We start from the raw sequence: 17717 nt of genomic DNA on the forward strand, positions 1-17717 counted from the left end.
ATTCAATACTAAAACCTTCACCCGCGCCACTCATTCAATTCTAAACCTTCACCCGCGACACTCATTCAATACCAAAACCTTCATCCGTGCCACCTATCCCACACTAAAACTTTCACCCGTGTAGCTTATTCAACACTGAAATCTTCGTCTATGCACCTCACTTAACACTAACGCCTAATCGTTGCCTTACTTCTCACACGAACCTCAGAACCCAGGCCTATAAATGCGACTTGCCCCGATACACAAAGTCGGCAACAGTTTCCCTTTAGAGCCCTTCCCATTAATCATGCAGCCATTCTGGTCTTCCGATTCTGTTGCCCAACGCAGATGAGGAAGCGTGGTTAAAAACAATGGTAGAACAATCAATGCAACTAAGTAGCACATCAATACATCCTCCTCAACCCTCCGCATGACCATGAGAGGGTCAGCGTTCACTCAAAGAGTCTGTTTACCCTGATAACTGTTCAGTGCGTGGCGAGTGACTGGTGGCAATATGTAGCCTGCTAATAGGCTGTTGTGGATAACTGCAGGGGCATTGTTCTCTTGTTTATGGGTCAATGAATCTGATTTGGAAGATTTGAATTGCCGGACCGTAACCGTGAAATGGGGGCAATTCTAATTAATGTTGTGTATTATCTATTATATTTGAATATCAGCAACTACGTATATATATATATATATATACAGACTTCAGATTAACGAAATTCCTTTTATATGATGCAGATATAAGATCAAAAATCCTTTTCATGCTGCATCATGAAAACGTTTCTCAGCTCGGGCTACGAATATATTCATTTAATATTCACTCACTTCATATCAGTCGTATAAGTAGTGGGTACTTAGTGCATTAGTAGATCTTCAAAGCTAGTAAGAAGAAAGCTTAATTTTTAAGCGTGCTATGAAAGGAACCATAAAAGAAGAAACACAGTGCAATGATATTGTGGATAGAGGGCTAAATTAACATCCCAAAATGCCTATAAAAGTCTTGACCTATTTCTTGATCTCTTTCAGAGTTTTCGGATAGTTGTTTCAAGCGTTGTGGTCTACCAACTGTATAGTGTAGTGCTTACTACGTGGCCTGGGGGCCGCATAGCCTTCCGCTTCTGTCCGGCCTTGGAAACGAATATTATAATTCTGCTCAGTAAAAATTTATTCCAGTTGTGACATTAAGAAATTTCGGTTCCCGTCCAGCAACCGCCCGCGCCCTCTAGTAGTACGCTACAGGAAGAATAAGACAACACTTGGGAAGGTGATTTAACAGAAAGCGTCGTTTTAGAGAGCGAAACCGTGAGTAGGGGTTCTGTGCTAAATTAATTGTGTCACTTCTTAGATTTTGATCCAAGAGGTGGATAATTGCCCGTGATGTAACTTCCAGTAAGCTGAAGCACATCGAACACAAACACGGAACCAGACGTACGTACGTACACATACGTACATATATACGCACACACATACATACATACAAACGTATATCTAAATAATATGCTTCGAGCTGCTGTTTCACAGCAGGAAACAAACAGATAATGTTTTGAAAAGATTAAAAAGATATGTTCCAACAATCATTCCAAAACTCCATTAGTCTTGTGCTCAGTAGGTCAGGTTCTCTTCTTTAACACAATAAATGTCGGGTTAATTGGTTCCTTTTAGCAGCAACATTTTACTGCGTTATAAATATTCTGTTAATTGGTTTTTTTTTCATCAAGAGCTTATTGCTGTGTAATGGTATTACATGTAAATCAAATAAATAAAACATTCGATCAATATTAACCTTGAGTTTCGTTTACACTATAAATTTTGTTTGACTTCATGTTCTCACAGCGAACAGTCAACTTCTGAAATGTTACGCCCTTTGCATTCCCTATCAAATAAGCAGTCATGGAAGCAATACGTTCCTCCGAAACGTCGATAAACGTCTATCAGACTGCATTGCGTTATATCTCACATGACAGTACTCGTATTTGTTGCAGTTGTTTGTATTTCTCTGTAATTGTTGTAGTTGTTAATCGTATTTGGTTTGTATTCACTGTGGTAGGATGTCCTTATTGTTGTGTTTTGTGTATTGTGTTTTGTTTGAACGTGTTGTCACTTAGTGTAATGTGTGTTACTTGTCTGTTGTGTCCTATTGTGTACTACTGCCACCGGGCTAAAACCCAATTGCAGTATAATAAGTAATATAATATAATATAATATAAAACTTTCTGGTTTGTTACATATAACAACACAAGTGTCCCACGGTAGTAGCAAAAAAAATCTAATAACTCTCGGCGGTATTTATAGTGATAAAGGTTCCAAAAACCCATTCGAAGCACTGCAGCCAGACGTGGACCAAAGATCGCGCATCCAGTATCTCCAATCCTAAGCGAGTCAGAGTTATCGATCAAGTACAAGGGTTATCCTCGGGTTTTATTTCCTGTGCTTTTATTAGCCACTTTCTATATAAGAAAATGATGTAACACATAAGTACCTTTCTATGTTACGGATCAAATACCAGTAAGAACCATGCAACTGATAATACCGTACACTTAAATCGACAGTAAGCCTTCATTATCTCAGCACTGTTGACTCATAACCGGCTGAAATATGACCTTACTTGTGCAATTCGTAATCTACTGCTAGATTAGTAGTGTTAATCAGTTGGAAATGGACCCAAATTATTTACAGATCTTTATCACTTGCACTCTAACCCGACGATTTATTGCTGCTGCAACCTGCTCTCGTGACGTGCATCTTAATCTGCTTTTCATTAACCTCTTCCACAAGGTATAATCTTATATCAGCTTTCCATTTATGCCTTTGTCTTAGTAGTAGAGTACTCTTCCACATGGATTAGAAGCTACCATTATTTTGCATTTGTATTGTTCTCTTAGATGCTACGTGTCCATCTTAACACGCTGAAAATTAATTGAAATAAATGCAAATCACTATTTCCAACGTTACTATCTGTAATCTTCTCATCTCTAAGTGTGGATAAACACTATCTTTATAATTTTGTTTTCAAATAGCTTCAGTATCTACTGCAAACAAGATTAACGAGCAAAGGGTTAAAGCCACGTTAAGGCCCGTCCACATTACTCGTGCTCGTGCGTCAGAAGCTTACTGCTGCCGGAAAATCAGGATCTGGAGCTGACGAAGTGGACGCCCAAACTGGTTTGCATACAAAGCCTCCGCGTTTCTTCACAACAGATATCAGCTCCTGATCCTGATTTTCCGGCAGCAGTAAGCTTCTGACGCACGAGCACGAGTGATGTGGACGGGCCTTCGCTTAACGTATTTCAATGTTTACTTGTAGACCTATGCAATTTTTTACGAGGGCACTAAGACGCTCTTCTCGTGAAGTCGGACCCAGTTCCCGGTTGCGCTGTCTGTAAAACTCGCTGTAGCAATGTATATACACTAACGATGACAATGCTGATGATAATGCACATTAATGTAATGTATTCAGACGTGCCTGTGATAGCTAAATCGGTACATCGACGGGCTATGGCCTGGAAACCCTGGATTCTATTCCCGGCAGGGCTCTGGATCTCGCCCAGCCTCCTATCCAAAGGGTACCGAGAAGTCGAGAATGGAGTTATACCGCCACCCTCCATACGTCTTCATGGCGTGATGCATTATTAAGAAAAGGAACTCTACCTTTAGAGCCGGGATAGCTCAGTCGGTATAGCGACGGCTATGGGCTGGACGGATAGGGTTCGATACCAGGCGGGGGGCAAGAGATTTTCTTCATCTCCACGGCTTCCAAATCGGCTATGGGGTACATCCTGCCTCCTATCCAATGGGTACCGGGGACTCTTTCCCACGGGATAAAGCGGCTGAGACGTGAAGATAATCACTCACCTCCATCTAGTGCAGAGGTCGGGAATGGTGGAGTTATACCGCCACGTCTTCATGGCGCGGTGCTTAATTAAGCACAGAGACAACTTTGACTTTTTTACCTTTGCAACTGTAGCAGTAGCAGCAGTATTAGCAGTAGTAACAGTAGAGGTACAACAGCGGTAGCAGCGTATAACTCGACTGAGAGCCCTGGCAATACGTGTATACCTCCAGGCTCAGTTCGTGTGCGCGGACCGGCCTGTGGCCTCCTTGTCATAACTTACATCATAACTGTATTTCAGTTCGAGGTTTTGCACTGCACAATTAACACGAGCGTGTCCTATTAAGAGCGCAATCGGTAGACAAACTTGTAAATTCGAGCAGCGTATCAGGCAGAACACACTTCTATAACCTACTAATGGCATACACGATGAGCGTTACAAGCTGAAACAAGGGGAAACAAAACCGCAGAGGTACGGGGTGACGCAAGCAGGATAATTTCTCCGCCACCTTCCACGCTGGAACCCATGTATTCTGCCGTCAGTCCTATACTTGCAGCTCTCCACCCCGTACTCAGTCAGACAGCCGGCTTCTGCCGATATCTACAGCAGCCAATGTCTAAGCGGAGACAGCATATCCACGAACATGGTACCTCACAAGTAAAGCAATTCGCAAAGCGTCGAGACAAACACGCCACTGTCGACCATTGTTGTTTCGAGGCGGACAGCGCTAAGCTCTTTTACGCGGAATCATTAAATCCCGGTAAAGGTGAAAATAAAGTTAAATTTGACTCTGTTTAATTAATTAATTAAGCAGTACGCCGTGAAGACGTATGGGGGGGGTGGATGTATAGATCCACGTTTTCTTGACCTAAGCATTAGTTGGAAGTGAGTGGTCAGCTTCACGCCCCTACTGCTTTAACCCCCGGTACCCATTGGATAGGAGTCTGGGTGGGCCCCAGAGCCAGTTTGGACGACATGGAGATGAAAAAAAATGCCGGTAGACCCAAAAATGCGGTTTAGCTTTTGTCTAAACGATTTTACGTAGGGGGTACACTGAGGGAAGGGGACTGTCTGTAAACCGAGCGTGGGCAAAACAAAGACCGGGCAGTTTCATCTGTACAGAGAAACAATACAACGGATCTTAGGCACGTTCAGCCGAACCTGGCCCTCTCATGTTCCTTAGTGACGAATTGCTTCCAGCGTTCTGAGGTAAAAGGTATAGCTATCACTGCAACAGGCCGTGGAAGCCCATAGCGTTGTGGAGACGTCGAGGCTCTCACATTTCCTCTAGACAATCGACTTACAGATGGCGGTGAGGTTAGTTTTAAGCGCCGGCCGCCCTTTACCTCACAGGAAGATTCCTGGTACTCATCTTTGTTAGAAGCCGAGTCGACCCCAGAGCCATAGTGCGGCTGGAAGGATTAAGTCAATTGAAAAAAAAAAANGCCTATTGTACCAGCCCCAGATGATAGGTGAGGGTGATTGTGGAGCAATTGGTGGAATGAATATTGGCAGGGGAAACCGAAGTACTCGGAGAAAACCTGCCCCAGCGCCACTTTGTCCACCACAAACCCCACCTGACCAGACCCGGGATCGAACCCGGACCGCTGCGGTGGGAAGCCAGCGACTAACTGCCTGAGCTATGGCGCGGTCCGTACATAAGTGTTACTACAATTTTAAGCAACAAAAACATTTGCTAATTGAAGGATAAATCGTTATACCGACAGCGGATTTTTACTTGTAAATATGTAATCAAATTCGCCGAGTTTTAAATCCCCCGCCCCAAGTAACTCTTAGTTACAAAACTGTAGTTGTGCGAATATAAAATACCGGCTGAGTACAAGACTTCCCCCATTTTTCTTATTCAATCCTTACATTTTCTGGTAGATTCTTGTGGCGTTTTCCTTACGACTAAATTTAAAGACTAAAAAGGCGGGACATTCTACGCTAGTGTTTTGGTCCACCCAAAGGCTATCAAGAGTAACTCACTCGTATAAAGCTATGTGCTCATGATTAGTGTTAACTTCCCTACTTTAATGGCTCTCAAAATGGCAGCTGGAATGTTAAAAATAATACCTACATTAATTCCTCGTTAAGTAATGTTCTCTTCTTTACCCCTAACAATTTGCTATCAGGTACAGCCTGCTCCTGCTCACATGAATAAGTAACTGAGTTTAATATTACCAAAGAACAATTTCAGTTAAGTATCAAATACTTGAACTTTCAATTTTCAGTAGAACAAGAAAGAAGATAAAAGTTATAGGTCTTTAAAAAAATAACAGAATTATTCCTTTTCAATACTTCATTTCGACTACAATACATGAATGTTAAATTTGTTTCTTTCTAGAATAGGGTATATAGATTTACGTTGTTTCAGAACTTATGACTTTGTAAATTGTTTCCCAGTAAAGGAAACGGTGATAGTTACCACGTGTCTGCTCTATAGGCACGTGCAATGTGACATAACCGGAGGGCACATCAAATACTGAGCGCGGCCGGACAGCAGTATAGCCAACGCTTTCGATAGCGCTCACTTAAAGAGTAATATTAAAGGTGAACTGGTTGTTTTCCCGAAATCGTTGTGATTTCATTGGACATAACATACGACCGCTGCACCGATATAAGCTATAAATTTACTAACCTCAACTAACTTGACTTGTCGCTTGCAAATGGGTCTACAGAACTTGTAAAACGTGCCTGATTACAGGCTGGTACTCGATCAGTAAGTAACGACGACCCACTAAGCATGATGTAAAAACTTCCGAGACTTCTTAACATCAAATCTGAATATCTTCTCTCAAGAAGAAGCAGTTATTTAAAACAGAAGACAGTTCAGGGTGAAGAGTAGATGACAAGAACAGAATTAAACGTTAACGTAAAGGTAAACTTGTCCTTGCTTAATCCTTGCTCTCATACCTTTACGGTGTCACGGTTTTTTTTTTCTATTTTAATCATTTGACAGACGGTAGGACTCCTTGGACGAGTTATCAGCTCGTCCTAAACACAGGGCAACACACACAGAGAATACACATACCAAACATCCATGATTTGTATGGGATTCGAACCCACGATCACGGCTTCCGAGCGAGCGAAGACAGTTCATGCCTCAGACCGCTCGACTACCGTGACCGGCAAGGTAAAGTCCCAATGCCTAACTGAACATCAACACCATGAAGACGGAAGAGGGAATGGAGGTACAGCTCCATGCATTCTGACCCTCGGCACTAGATGGAATGCGGAGAAGAAAGAAATCCCTTGCATCTACAGGAAACCGAATGGCTATTTTCTGTAAATTCAGGCACCAAAGAAAGACAAACTAACAGACGTGTCACTTATATTGAACCAGAATTTTATTTAAACCCACGGGTAGTTCATATTCATACTGTCTGATGACAACTTCAAGCTCTGAAAATGTTTCCATAATGTGGTACACTCGTATTCTGTAGCCTGTTTCACTGATGACTAAACTTCAGTTGTGCAGACGATCAATAAAGACAGAAGAGAATTTTCTTCATCAAATAAGAAGGCCCTAAATGATGTATTTCATAGTAGGACACAAACAAAAGTACCTTGTATATAGAAATCAACGTTTACACGTTCTTGTTTCGACAATACGTAATAAACTACGTGTTGAATTTACAATATTCAGTGCCCGTACTCTCTAAGGTAGCGCGCACGTGTGTGTCACGTGTTCGATCCCCGCTCTAGTCACTGCAGTTTTTCCGCGCTGTGCTTCTGTTACCTTACTAGACTTGCAGGCTCCTCAGCACAGATCAAACGGAGGGTCGAAAGAGTTCACTATCCCAGCCTTCTGAGGCGGAACGGGCAAGTGTGCCTAATTCGTGAAATAAAAATAATACAAAAAGATCTAACCACGCAACCACCGAACCCTGACAGGCGAATAAGGCAATCACGGTTTCTGCATGCGAATGCTGGTACACAGTGTTGTCTTCCATTTGTAATGTACTTGTAGGCCAACCACCGCATAACTTGTAGCTCCATCCTGACAGAAAGAAGTACAGAATCTTTGGAGTTTTAGGATTTTACTTTGGGGGGGGGGGCGTTCTAATACGTCAGGCTCCTAACAGAAGTTCTGATATGTTCGAATACAAAATAAGTAAGCTGTTTCAGGGACTGTTCCACTCTTCATCACAAAGCTTCCAATTCCTTCTTTTTTAATTTTGAATACTGTACTCTTTCCAGAAGGAACCGGGATAGCTCAGTCGGTACAGCGACGGGTTAAAGTTCCAAGGTTAAATTCTCGGCAGAGGAAAGATACTTTTTTATTCCACAGCTTCCAGACGGACCTCGTGCCCACCCAACCTCTTATCCACTGGGTACCGGGAGTTCTTTCGCCACAGGTAAAGCGGCAGGTGCGTGAAGCTGACCACTCACCTCCAACTAGTGCCGAGGTCAAGAAAATGTGGATCTATACNCTCTCCCCCATACGTCTTCATTGCGCGATGGTTAATTGTTTAATAAAATTAATAATCTTTCCAGAAATTTCAGAGTGGAGGGAGACAGGACCGCCACTCCAGAGGACATTCCTCTACCGTTATGTAGGAGAGTCAAGTTCCTTAGTAAAGCAACCCTTCGGTTCGCAGTTCGGCACAAGTCCTTCGTACGGTGAAGAATAGAGAAAGAATTCGGTTATTCTGGCATCATGAAACAATATTCTAAAGAAACAATTATTTTTTAATTATATACTGAAGTAAGATGACTTGCAGTACGCGAATTCTATTGCTTGGAGCAACATCTTTCTGAGATGACCGCAGCAATTACAGACTGTAGCTATCCTTGGTTGCCGTACATTCTCGTGTCCTGTTATCTCAACAGCTAACAGGCTATCTCAAATAACGTAATCATTCTAAGTTGCTAATTATAATAACGTGTGTTTTATCAAATGCCGTGGTACAGTTCAATGATAACCCAAGTCAAATAACCCTGTAACTAATTATGTGAAAACTATGCCTAAACCGGATCTATTAAAACATCTTCTTCTTCTTCTTCTCCTCCTCCTCCTCCTCCTCCTCCTAAGTTGTATTCTCCTTCTTTTCCTCTCCTTCTTCTCCTTTATCTTCTTCTTCTTCTGGATAAAAAGGTTCCTAGGCCTGTTACGATTCGAGGATTCCAGGATGGCGAAGTTCTCAGGCTGGGGTCACACGAGCGCACAAAATGCGTCCGTTGTAACGAAAGTCGTGACGTCAGTTGTAGAAATAAACAAGAAAGGCGAATGGTACGCTATCTTCTGGCTCCATTGCAGAAAAAAAAACTACGCACTTCATTCTGCAACTGTGTGGTGTCCTCGGCAACGTCCGTCATAAAGTACGTTCGTTGCTAGGGACGTACTTGTGCGCTCGTGTGGCCCCAGCCTTATTGTGGGCCTCTCGGGTAAGACTCTTCCGTCTGGTAGGTGGGTACAGCGTTTCGGAACATACAGGGTTTGTTCATTCCTTCGTCTGCGTCTTTATTATCGCCGGTTCACAGAACTGAAAGCGGTCAGCGACCGCAGGATCTGATTTGGGGTTCCGTCCAATCATGAGAAACGCTTTCAGTGAAAGCATTTTACTTGACAGATACAGTAGAGCTGAGCTACTGAAAACTTGTTTCTTCCAACATCGACGCACATTTCACAGTAACATAACAAAGTTCCCCTTACGCTATAATAATGACCCGAAATCTAAAGATGTATATATTCTGTTAAATTCTTTTTTCCCTCTCGAATATATACCACACACATTCAAATTAGATTTTTCGTAAATATTGCAAAATAAATTGAAATTTCTGTGATGGCTGATGGTGCTGCTCAGAACGATCAACTATTTAACTAATAACCCCTCAAAGGTGTCTCCGCCTTATCATGGTGATGGGGCTTGCATGACTCTGTGAACTGGAGAGCTATGCCTGCGGTAGTTTTAACTACCGGTAGGGTCACCCACGCCGGAAAGGTCAAAGGGTAGAGTCAAGAATAGAGATACCATGGTCCTTCAGGTTGTGGGGTGGGCATGAGGATAACAACCTCATTCTGTAAAAAGAATTTTATTCAGAAACCTAACAACCAGTCTCGGGTCATCAGGCGTAGATCCATTCCTATGGCAGCACGCACTGGTTGTGGAGACAGGTTGCAGACGAGGCTAAGGCTCACCCAGGGCTGTAGCGCCGAGAGGTAGGTAAGATGTATTTAACTAATAAAAATATAATCATTTATCAATAACTGTACTGAATTCCGTGTCTGTGGGCACAATATAAACACAGACGACACTCACGGCTAATTAGGCGCAAGAACAAATATACAACGATTCACGGAAATGAACTGGACACTTCTTATCGCGGGAAAAGCCTGCAGACGCGACAACATAATTGACGTTATTACAATCCCCACCATCTTCAAGCGTGAGATTTCTGTCCGCTGGAATGTGCTTACGTACTGTGTAGGGACCACCTTTTCAGCACAGCTGCCAAAGACTTGCCTGTATTCCCACACGATTGGACCCCAGAGAACACTGTCATTATTAGGTACAAAACCTGACTCCACTTATCGAGCGTGGATGGTGCGTTCTCAAGGTAGCATGCGTGTCACGCTACCAGGGGCCGGGCGGCCGGCTTCCCGCTCTGCAAACAGGTGGTAAGAAGACCACAAGCGAAAGAACAAACTGTCTCCATTTTCGCCCATGCACCAGGCGCAGCTGGTACAGTGCACTTCAATATGAAGTTTCTGGTCGACTTCACTGCGTCACTTAGCAGCACGCTCATAGCAATACCAAAAATTTTGCATGCACAGAGCTCCCTGCTACCCAGTTCAGGAAGAGGTCGGTACTCATGCCACGATAACAATGGGCAAAAGGTAAAACTGCCCCTGTGCTTAATTGCGCAAACGTAAGGAGGAATGAAGATACAGCTCAGCGCATTATAACTTCGGCACTAAAGGGTGGTCAGCTTCACGTCCCGGCAGCTTTACACCTGGGAAGGTGCCCGCTGTTCCCTCAGGGCAACAGGTTGGGTGGGCTGCAGAACCGGTCTAGAAAATGTCTCTTTCCTCTGCCGGGAACCGAACCCCGATCCTTGATCTAACCTAGTCATTATACCAACTGATGGCTCCCAACAATGGGGTTCATGTTGTATACATGGGTACACCGATCTGCAGTATATGAATATAAGAGTACGTGTAACTACAGTCATCCCGAGTGACGAAGTTGCCTTGGTCCCGGCGTTTCGGCATCACAAATACATAACATTTCATGCAGACAGCCCCAGTTTTGAAGGTCGCAGAACTGTGTTAATCTCGCTCTCTCTTCTCGCTCCCACTTTGGAGCGTGGAGCTGATTTCTCAGTTTCGTGATCATTTTTACAGACGGTAGGGCTCCTTTGACGGGTGATCAGCTCGTCGCAAGGCCTCTACCTAAATGCAGGACAACACAACACAAAATAAACACATACACGCACCAAATATCCATGCCTTGTGTGCGATTCGAACCCAAGATCCCGGCTTCCGAGCGAGCGAAGACAGTACATGCCTTAGACACTGTATTTTAATACTTGAATTTAAATCATTAAGCCAGTTCATGCTGAACTGAAATATCTCTGCCAGTCAAGCAATGAGCCGAACACAGTGGCCGCATGAACCGTCTTTGTGAGTTCGAATCCCATTCGAGGCATGGATGTCTGTGTACATTTATTTGTTTGTGTTGTTCTGTATGTAGGCAGCGGACTTGCGACGGACTGATCCCCCGTCTAAGGAGTCCTACCGACTGTGTATAGGGTTAAGAAACTGAAAAGAACGGCCATGGTCCAAAGGGCTGTACAGCCAGAGAGAGAGAGAGAGAGAGTCGAGCAATCTAGTGTTTCTCTCATTGCTCATTATTAATATGTTTTAATTACCTGAATCATTGAAAAGAAACGTTTGCTGCTCAATATCGTGCCGATAAAGTAACCAATTGTTAATAACCAAGATGTCCTGACTGGTAGTAAAGCAGGGTCAACATCCTGACAATGAAATGAACTTAGAAACAGATGTGTGCCACTGAGCTGTTAAGCGTGGGATCGTTCTGACTTGTATCCATAATTAATTCCGGGTCTGGTCAAGTGGGATTTGTGGTGGACAAAATGGCGCTAGGGCAGGTTTTGTCCTAGTACTTCCCCTGCCAATCTTCATTCCACCAATTGCTCCACAATCACCCTCACCTATCATCTGGGACTGGTACAATAGGCCAGAAGTGGCCGCAGCACAAGGGACTTAGTTCCACCCCACTAGCAATAAAAAATAATATATCCATAAATAAAATAAGGAAGCCCTTACAAATGGTTTTGCTCTTTGGATCACGTAACTTACTTCCGGTTTCATTTGGTTATTTCCTTATTTTCACTGCTTACCGTTTTTTCTTTTTTGAGGCTCAGTGATTAACACGTCAAAAATTTATCACATAAGAGTAATTCAGGACAATACACTGTATGACAAAGGACGATAACTGTGTGCTGACTCTCGATGCTGACCCAGGTCTGACGGTACCACGACTGGGTTAGGGATGCAGATTGAATCTGCAGGCTTCTGACACAGAGGTTCGTTTATTTTTCATGTGTACATCACATTTAGGACCCTGTGCCCCTAGGAACGGCCCTGTGTGTAAGAATGATAGAAGTAAAAGGCAAAGTTGTCCCTGTGCTTAATTAAGCACTACGCCATGAAGGCGTATGGGAAAGTGAATGTATAGATCCACATTTTCTTAACCTCGGCACTAGATGGAGGTGAGTGATCAGTTGCACGTACTGGCCACTTTAACCCCGGGGAAAGAGCCCCCGGTACCCTACTGAATAGGAAGTTTGGTGGACCCCTGAGAGGGTCTAGACGTCGTGGAGAAGAGAAATTCTTGACACTACCGGGACTCGAACACCGACCCTTCGGTCGTCCAGCCCTATGGCCTGTCGTGCGTGTAAGAATTGTCACTAAAAAGATAGTGGGGGTGGCATTTCGTAAATTGCCAAAATTCAGAGAACTGAAAAAACTAAACAATAAACAAAAATGGCTTTGCACATTAATGAAGAGATTGTAGGGGGGATGCGTCTTGCAGGGAAAGCACATACGTGCAAGGACTAGCACTGATCAGTGAAAGGGAAAAAATAAGCTTTCGGAAGGCAATGGTAGAATTTCTAGCGAAACAGTGAACAGATTAACAAGTACCAATTCAGAAGCTACTGGAAGTTCTCGGGAAACACCAACAGCAAACTGTAACGATGCCTTTCTTACGGCATGAACTGTCAGACACATGGGAGAGTCACTTAGTTTAAGATGGACCAGTTTAAAATAAAAGTGCCTTCCAACTATTCCATTAAGTTTATGACGACGGGAGTCAGGTTTCTCCATATCTGTTGACTAAAATCCTGTCTAACGACGGTCATTTGGACACAAACAGTTTGCTGTGCAACACAGAAAGCTTCATTCTGTTTTCCATACATGCTTTTCAGTTGCTAGGGCAGTGGGGCTGTGCCGAAAGAGGTTTTAACAACTTGAGTCATTTATGTCCATGAATTTAAGATCAGGAAAGCTTTCCAGATCATCGAGAAAACTATGACATGTAAAGACTTGAGGTTTTCGCGGCGGTGACTATGAAGAATGCCGTCTTCTGGGACGTGGCGTCGTGTAGGTAGTGTAAACCGACGTTTCGGAGGAATGTATCGCCTACATGGCGCCACATCCCAGAGGACGGCATTGTTTATGATACGGGGAGTTTCTGAACAGACTAAGGACGGAAGGTTGCAACGACGGCGGATTGCGAAAGATAACCTTCAGGGTAAATTCTGAGACATGTCGAAAATAATAATTTGTGCAATATATAACTTCGCTCTTCCTGGGACTAACAAATGGAATGGAAAACGAAACTAGAAATATCCTGAGGAGCACTGGGCCCATCTATCGCTATAACAAAACCCCAAGCGAGCACGTGTGAATATCGTGACCTATACTTGTCCTTAATTTTAGAATAAATATATAGTGCTCGTACGAAACAAAATTTAGGAATGAATTTTATAGAATGAATTGACAACACCGTCCAGTGTGACTCAAATGTATTTTTAAATTATGCCTTTACATGTTTCGGTTAGTTTTGGTAATCTTCTTTGATCATAGTACATCAGTTGAATCAAAGTTTTATATAAAGATTTTAATTAAGATAATGTGCCTCAATACATACGAAAGGATAAGCAGATCAACAAAACATATTCTAAACTAACTACATAAGAAGGGAAAAAACTCTGCCCGGACCTCTAAGGACGGCAGTATCTCCCCAATCTCCCACTGATAGAAGAGACACGAAGACACGAACATTAGCGGTTTAAAATTCTAAATATTAAGAATTTTACTAAATGTTAATTCAACCACATTGCCTTAATTAAAATCTTTATATAAAACTCTGATTCAACTTGATGTACTATGATCAATGTAATAATAATTTCCTCAACGTGTTATCTGCCTTCTGAAGATGGCCAAAACTGACCGAAACATGTAAAGGCATTCATATGAACATACATTTGAGGCACACAGGGTGGTGTTGCCAAATCATTCTATTTAACTATTGTGACGGACCAGAATGAATAAAGTTAAACTTAGATAATAAATTCGCGCCATAGCTCAAGCGGTTAGTCGCTGACTTCCCACCGCGGCGGCCCGGGTTCGATCCCGGGTCTGGTCAAGTGGGATTTGTGGTGGACAAAGTGGCGCTGGGGCAGGTTTTCTCCGAGTACTTCAGCTTCCTCTGCCAGTCTTCATTCCACCAATTGCTCCACAATCACCCTCACCTATCATCTGGGCTGGTACACTAGGCCCGAAGTGGCCGCAGTACAAGGAACTTAGTCCCACCTCACTATCAATAAATAAAAAATAATGGTGAATAAATTGATTCTGACGTCGGTCTACAGGAATCCAAGTATGTTCCTATACCGAACTTTTTAGATACAACACCAGATATCGCTAGAGGAGTTCGCTGTTGTCTGGGATAATCATATTATGTTAAGATTACCGATAAATGCACAACTGTGAAGACATCTGTAGATTTCACAAATACTGTACTGTACTCGAGTCCATGGCTATGATAAGCTCATAACCGCCTTGTGAAACTCATGCTCATACATGCTGAAAGTAGTCAGGTGAAATGCTTTCATTATTTTCAGCAGTTTGACTGTTTACTTTCTCCGAAGTTCTAGACAACCGTAGCTGCTGAAGTGTGTCTAAAAGCTGAATGAACCACACAAGATAACTCAAAACTCTTGTACAATAAAGCAAGTCACCCAAGTACAAATATTATTTTTCTGGACATTATCCATAATCCTCTAATTATCTAAAAATACTTGAATCCAGTCTCCGAAACGTCGTGTTTTGAAAAATAAACAGGACGGTATTTTTAGATAAAGACAGGACGATGGCTATGTCTCGCAAGGTGTAACACGCAGTAAACTCGCTGACACGTTGTGTACAGACTATTAACACATTAGAACTCTTGTATTACGGGGCCCAACTGTGTTCCCTGTTCATGGTACTGTATGATTGGGAACTTGGTTTGCGCTAGCACAGTAACATTTTGTAAGATTTGAGGCTTTCACGGCGGTGACTATTAAGAAAGCAGTCTTCTGGGATTTGGCGCCGTGTATATGTGGTGTTAACCGACGTTTCGGAGGAACGTATCGCCTCCATCTTCAGGGTAGAAGAAAAAATATAAGAAATCTGCAAGCGAAGAGACCGTGAGAACCGGTAAAAGCAGACAGTCTTCTACCCTGAAGATCGAGGCGATACGTTCCTCCGAAACGTCGGTTAACACCACATATACACGGTGCCAAATCCCAGAAGACTGCTTTCTTCACAGTAACATTCTGATGAATAACGAAACTTTCTGAACTGAAGATGAAATAAAGTTTTTCAACGGACATACAGAATAGCTGGACTTCCTGGAAGAAATAAAAAATGACTAAAGCAGGCCTTATCACGGGCATTATACAGTGGACGGCCCCAACGTGATACTGGCCGTACTTATCAAGCTATAAATTCATGCCACTTTATGTGACATTCAGTAACAAACTTAAAAAAAAAACTTTCTTCCATGCGACAACTTATGCTTTCAAAAAACCCCAAGTAGGCATAAAGCAACCTCACAGATCTATTTACCTATTAGACGAACGAATGAAACATTTCCACTGAAAGTAGCTGTCACTGGAGTCCCACTGCGGACTCTGCATTCGATTCAAGACGAGTAATCTGATGCAAGTTCACGGAACGGAATAAAAGAAGTCTGTTCGTGACATTGACTACAGGATGTTTCGCTGCGGCTCGCACTGCGTGACAGCAGTCAAATACGCCAACTCCGAATGGCGGATGGTCAAATATGTCTTTTCGTTAAAATCTACGGAATCTAATATTACGTTTGTGTAACGACGTAAACTGTATGTAATTATATTCTACAGCCGGTGTTACACAGCGTGTTTGAAATACCATGAAACACTCTAACAATTAACTCTGTGGAAAATGTAAACGTGCCGACAGGCTGTAGTCAGTGATGTCGCTTCGGGAGGACGGCCCCTGGCGACGCTTTAGAAACTCACCGGGTGCCGTGCCGCCGCCGCAGCTGCTGCTGCCGCCGCGTTCATTCCTGCGGTGGGGTACATCTTATGTCAGCAGCGCATCTTACTGCCGCTGGCCCCCCGACCTCCTGACACCGCCGACGCTGCACTTCCCGCAGGGGTGCTGCTTCTGCTACTGTGGCTATTGTTGCTGCTGTGTCTGGCCCTCCGTGGTCCTGCAGAAGCGGTAGAACTGTTGCTGTTGCTGACACTAGCTTGAGATGGTAAACGAGACAAGGACGCGGCTGTTAAACCCCCGCCGCCTCCGCCGCCCCCACGGTCGTGATGACTTGTTAACCCCAAGAAACCTGCCGCAGAAGATGTACCGCTGGCTGCAGCATTCAGCACTCGAAACCATACACTTTGCAAGTGTCCCTCCAGCTTTTTGCACAAACACCGGGGTCAAGACGCCAACAAATCTCTATTACTGCGCAGATAATATTTCAAAATTGATCTGACAATGGCGGTAAGAGCACCAATTCCGACGATCAAAAAATTACCGACACACGAAACACAAAACTTAAAGTAAACACATCCGTATTCGGGTAAAAAAAATATTAAAATACACGGTTTTGGAATATATCACACAAAAACTGTATTTCTGTTGCAGTTCCACCTAAAAATATTTGGGAAAAAATATTCACAAATAATTTGCATTCACACTTGGAACAAAAAGAGAAGAATGTACCCCCCTTCAATGCGAGAAAACAGCTCGTTAACAGTAACACCATTCACAATGTTCACTACTGACGAAATAATCCTTTTGGAGATGTGTGTGGTTGCCACCAGTTAACAATCGCACTGTGTACTATTGTTGTGATGGCACAGAAGGAACGCCACAGATACGCACTGCACAACCTTACTCCTCGCTCACTCACTGTGCCACTGAGCGTTCGCTCACACCGTACACTCCTAGCCCGCCCAGCGCAGCCGCCCCCCCCTCCTAAAGCCACCGTCTAGCAACCCCTCGGGCTCCCAGCACACAACCGCCACACACACACACCCTCCCGCCAAACCTACCCCTATACATGGTACACGGCTAAAACTCACACCAACACTCCAGCACGATGATTCCCTATACCTTGTTCTCTCCCTTAAAAAATAAAAAAAAGAGGACTAAAAAACGCTCTACACAAAATGGCCGCCCACCCTTCTTGCTCCTGCAAAACTCTCCACTACACCCGACCAGCACAAAAGGTTCTTCTTTCCCTCTCGCAAATACTCCACTGATTTTCCCTCCCAAATATGGCAGCCGTATCAGGCGTCCTCCCCGTCCCTCGCCAAGCACCCTACCGCTCGTCG

The 17717-nt window shown here is 43.5% G+C and overlaps 1 protein-coding gene across 1 annotated transcript in view; it reads right to left on the reverse strand.

Annotated features, from left to right (window-relative positions):
- LOC111865575 (transducin-like enhancer protein 4) overlaps positions 1 to 17339 on the reverse strand; it is a 399537-nt gene extending 382198 nt beyond the window's left edge. The window contains exon 1 of the mRNA XM_023853727.2: positions 16398 to 17339. Within this exon, the coding sequence (XP_023709495.1) occupies positions 16398 to 16460 (63 nt within the window). The 5' untranslated portion in view covers positions 16461 to 17339. The remainder of the gene's footprint in view (positions 1 to 16397) is intronic.
- Between the last annotated feature and the right edge of the window lie 378 nt (positions 17340 to 17717).

This window comes from Cryptotermes secundus, unplaced genomic scaffold (assembly GCF_002891405.2).
Source record: "Cryptotermes secundus unplaced genomic scaffold, Csec_1.0 scaffold1019, whole genome shotgun sequence".
Taxonomy (NCBI): Eukaryota; Metazoa; Arthropoda; class Insecta; order Blattodea; family Kalotermitidae; genus Cryptotermes; species Cryptotermes secundus.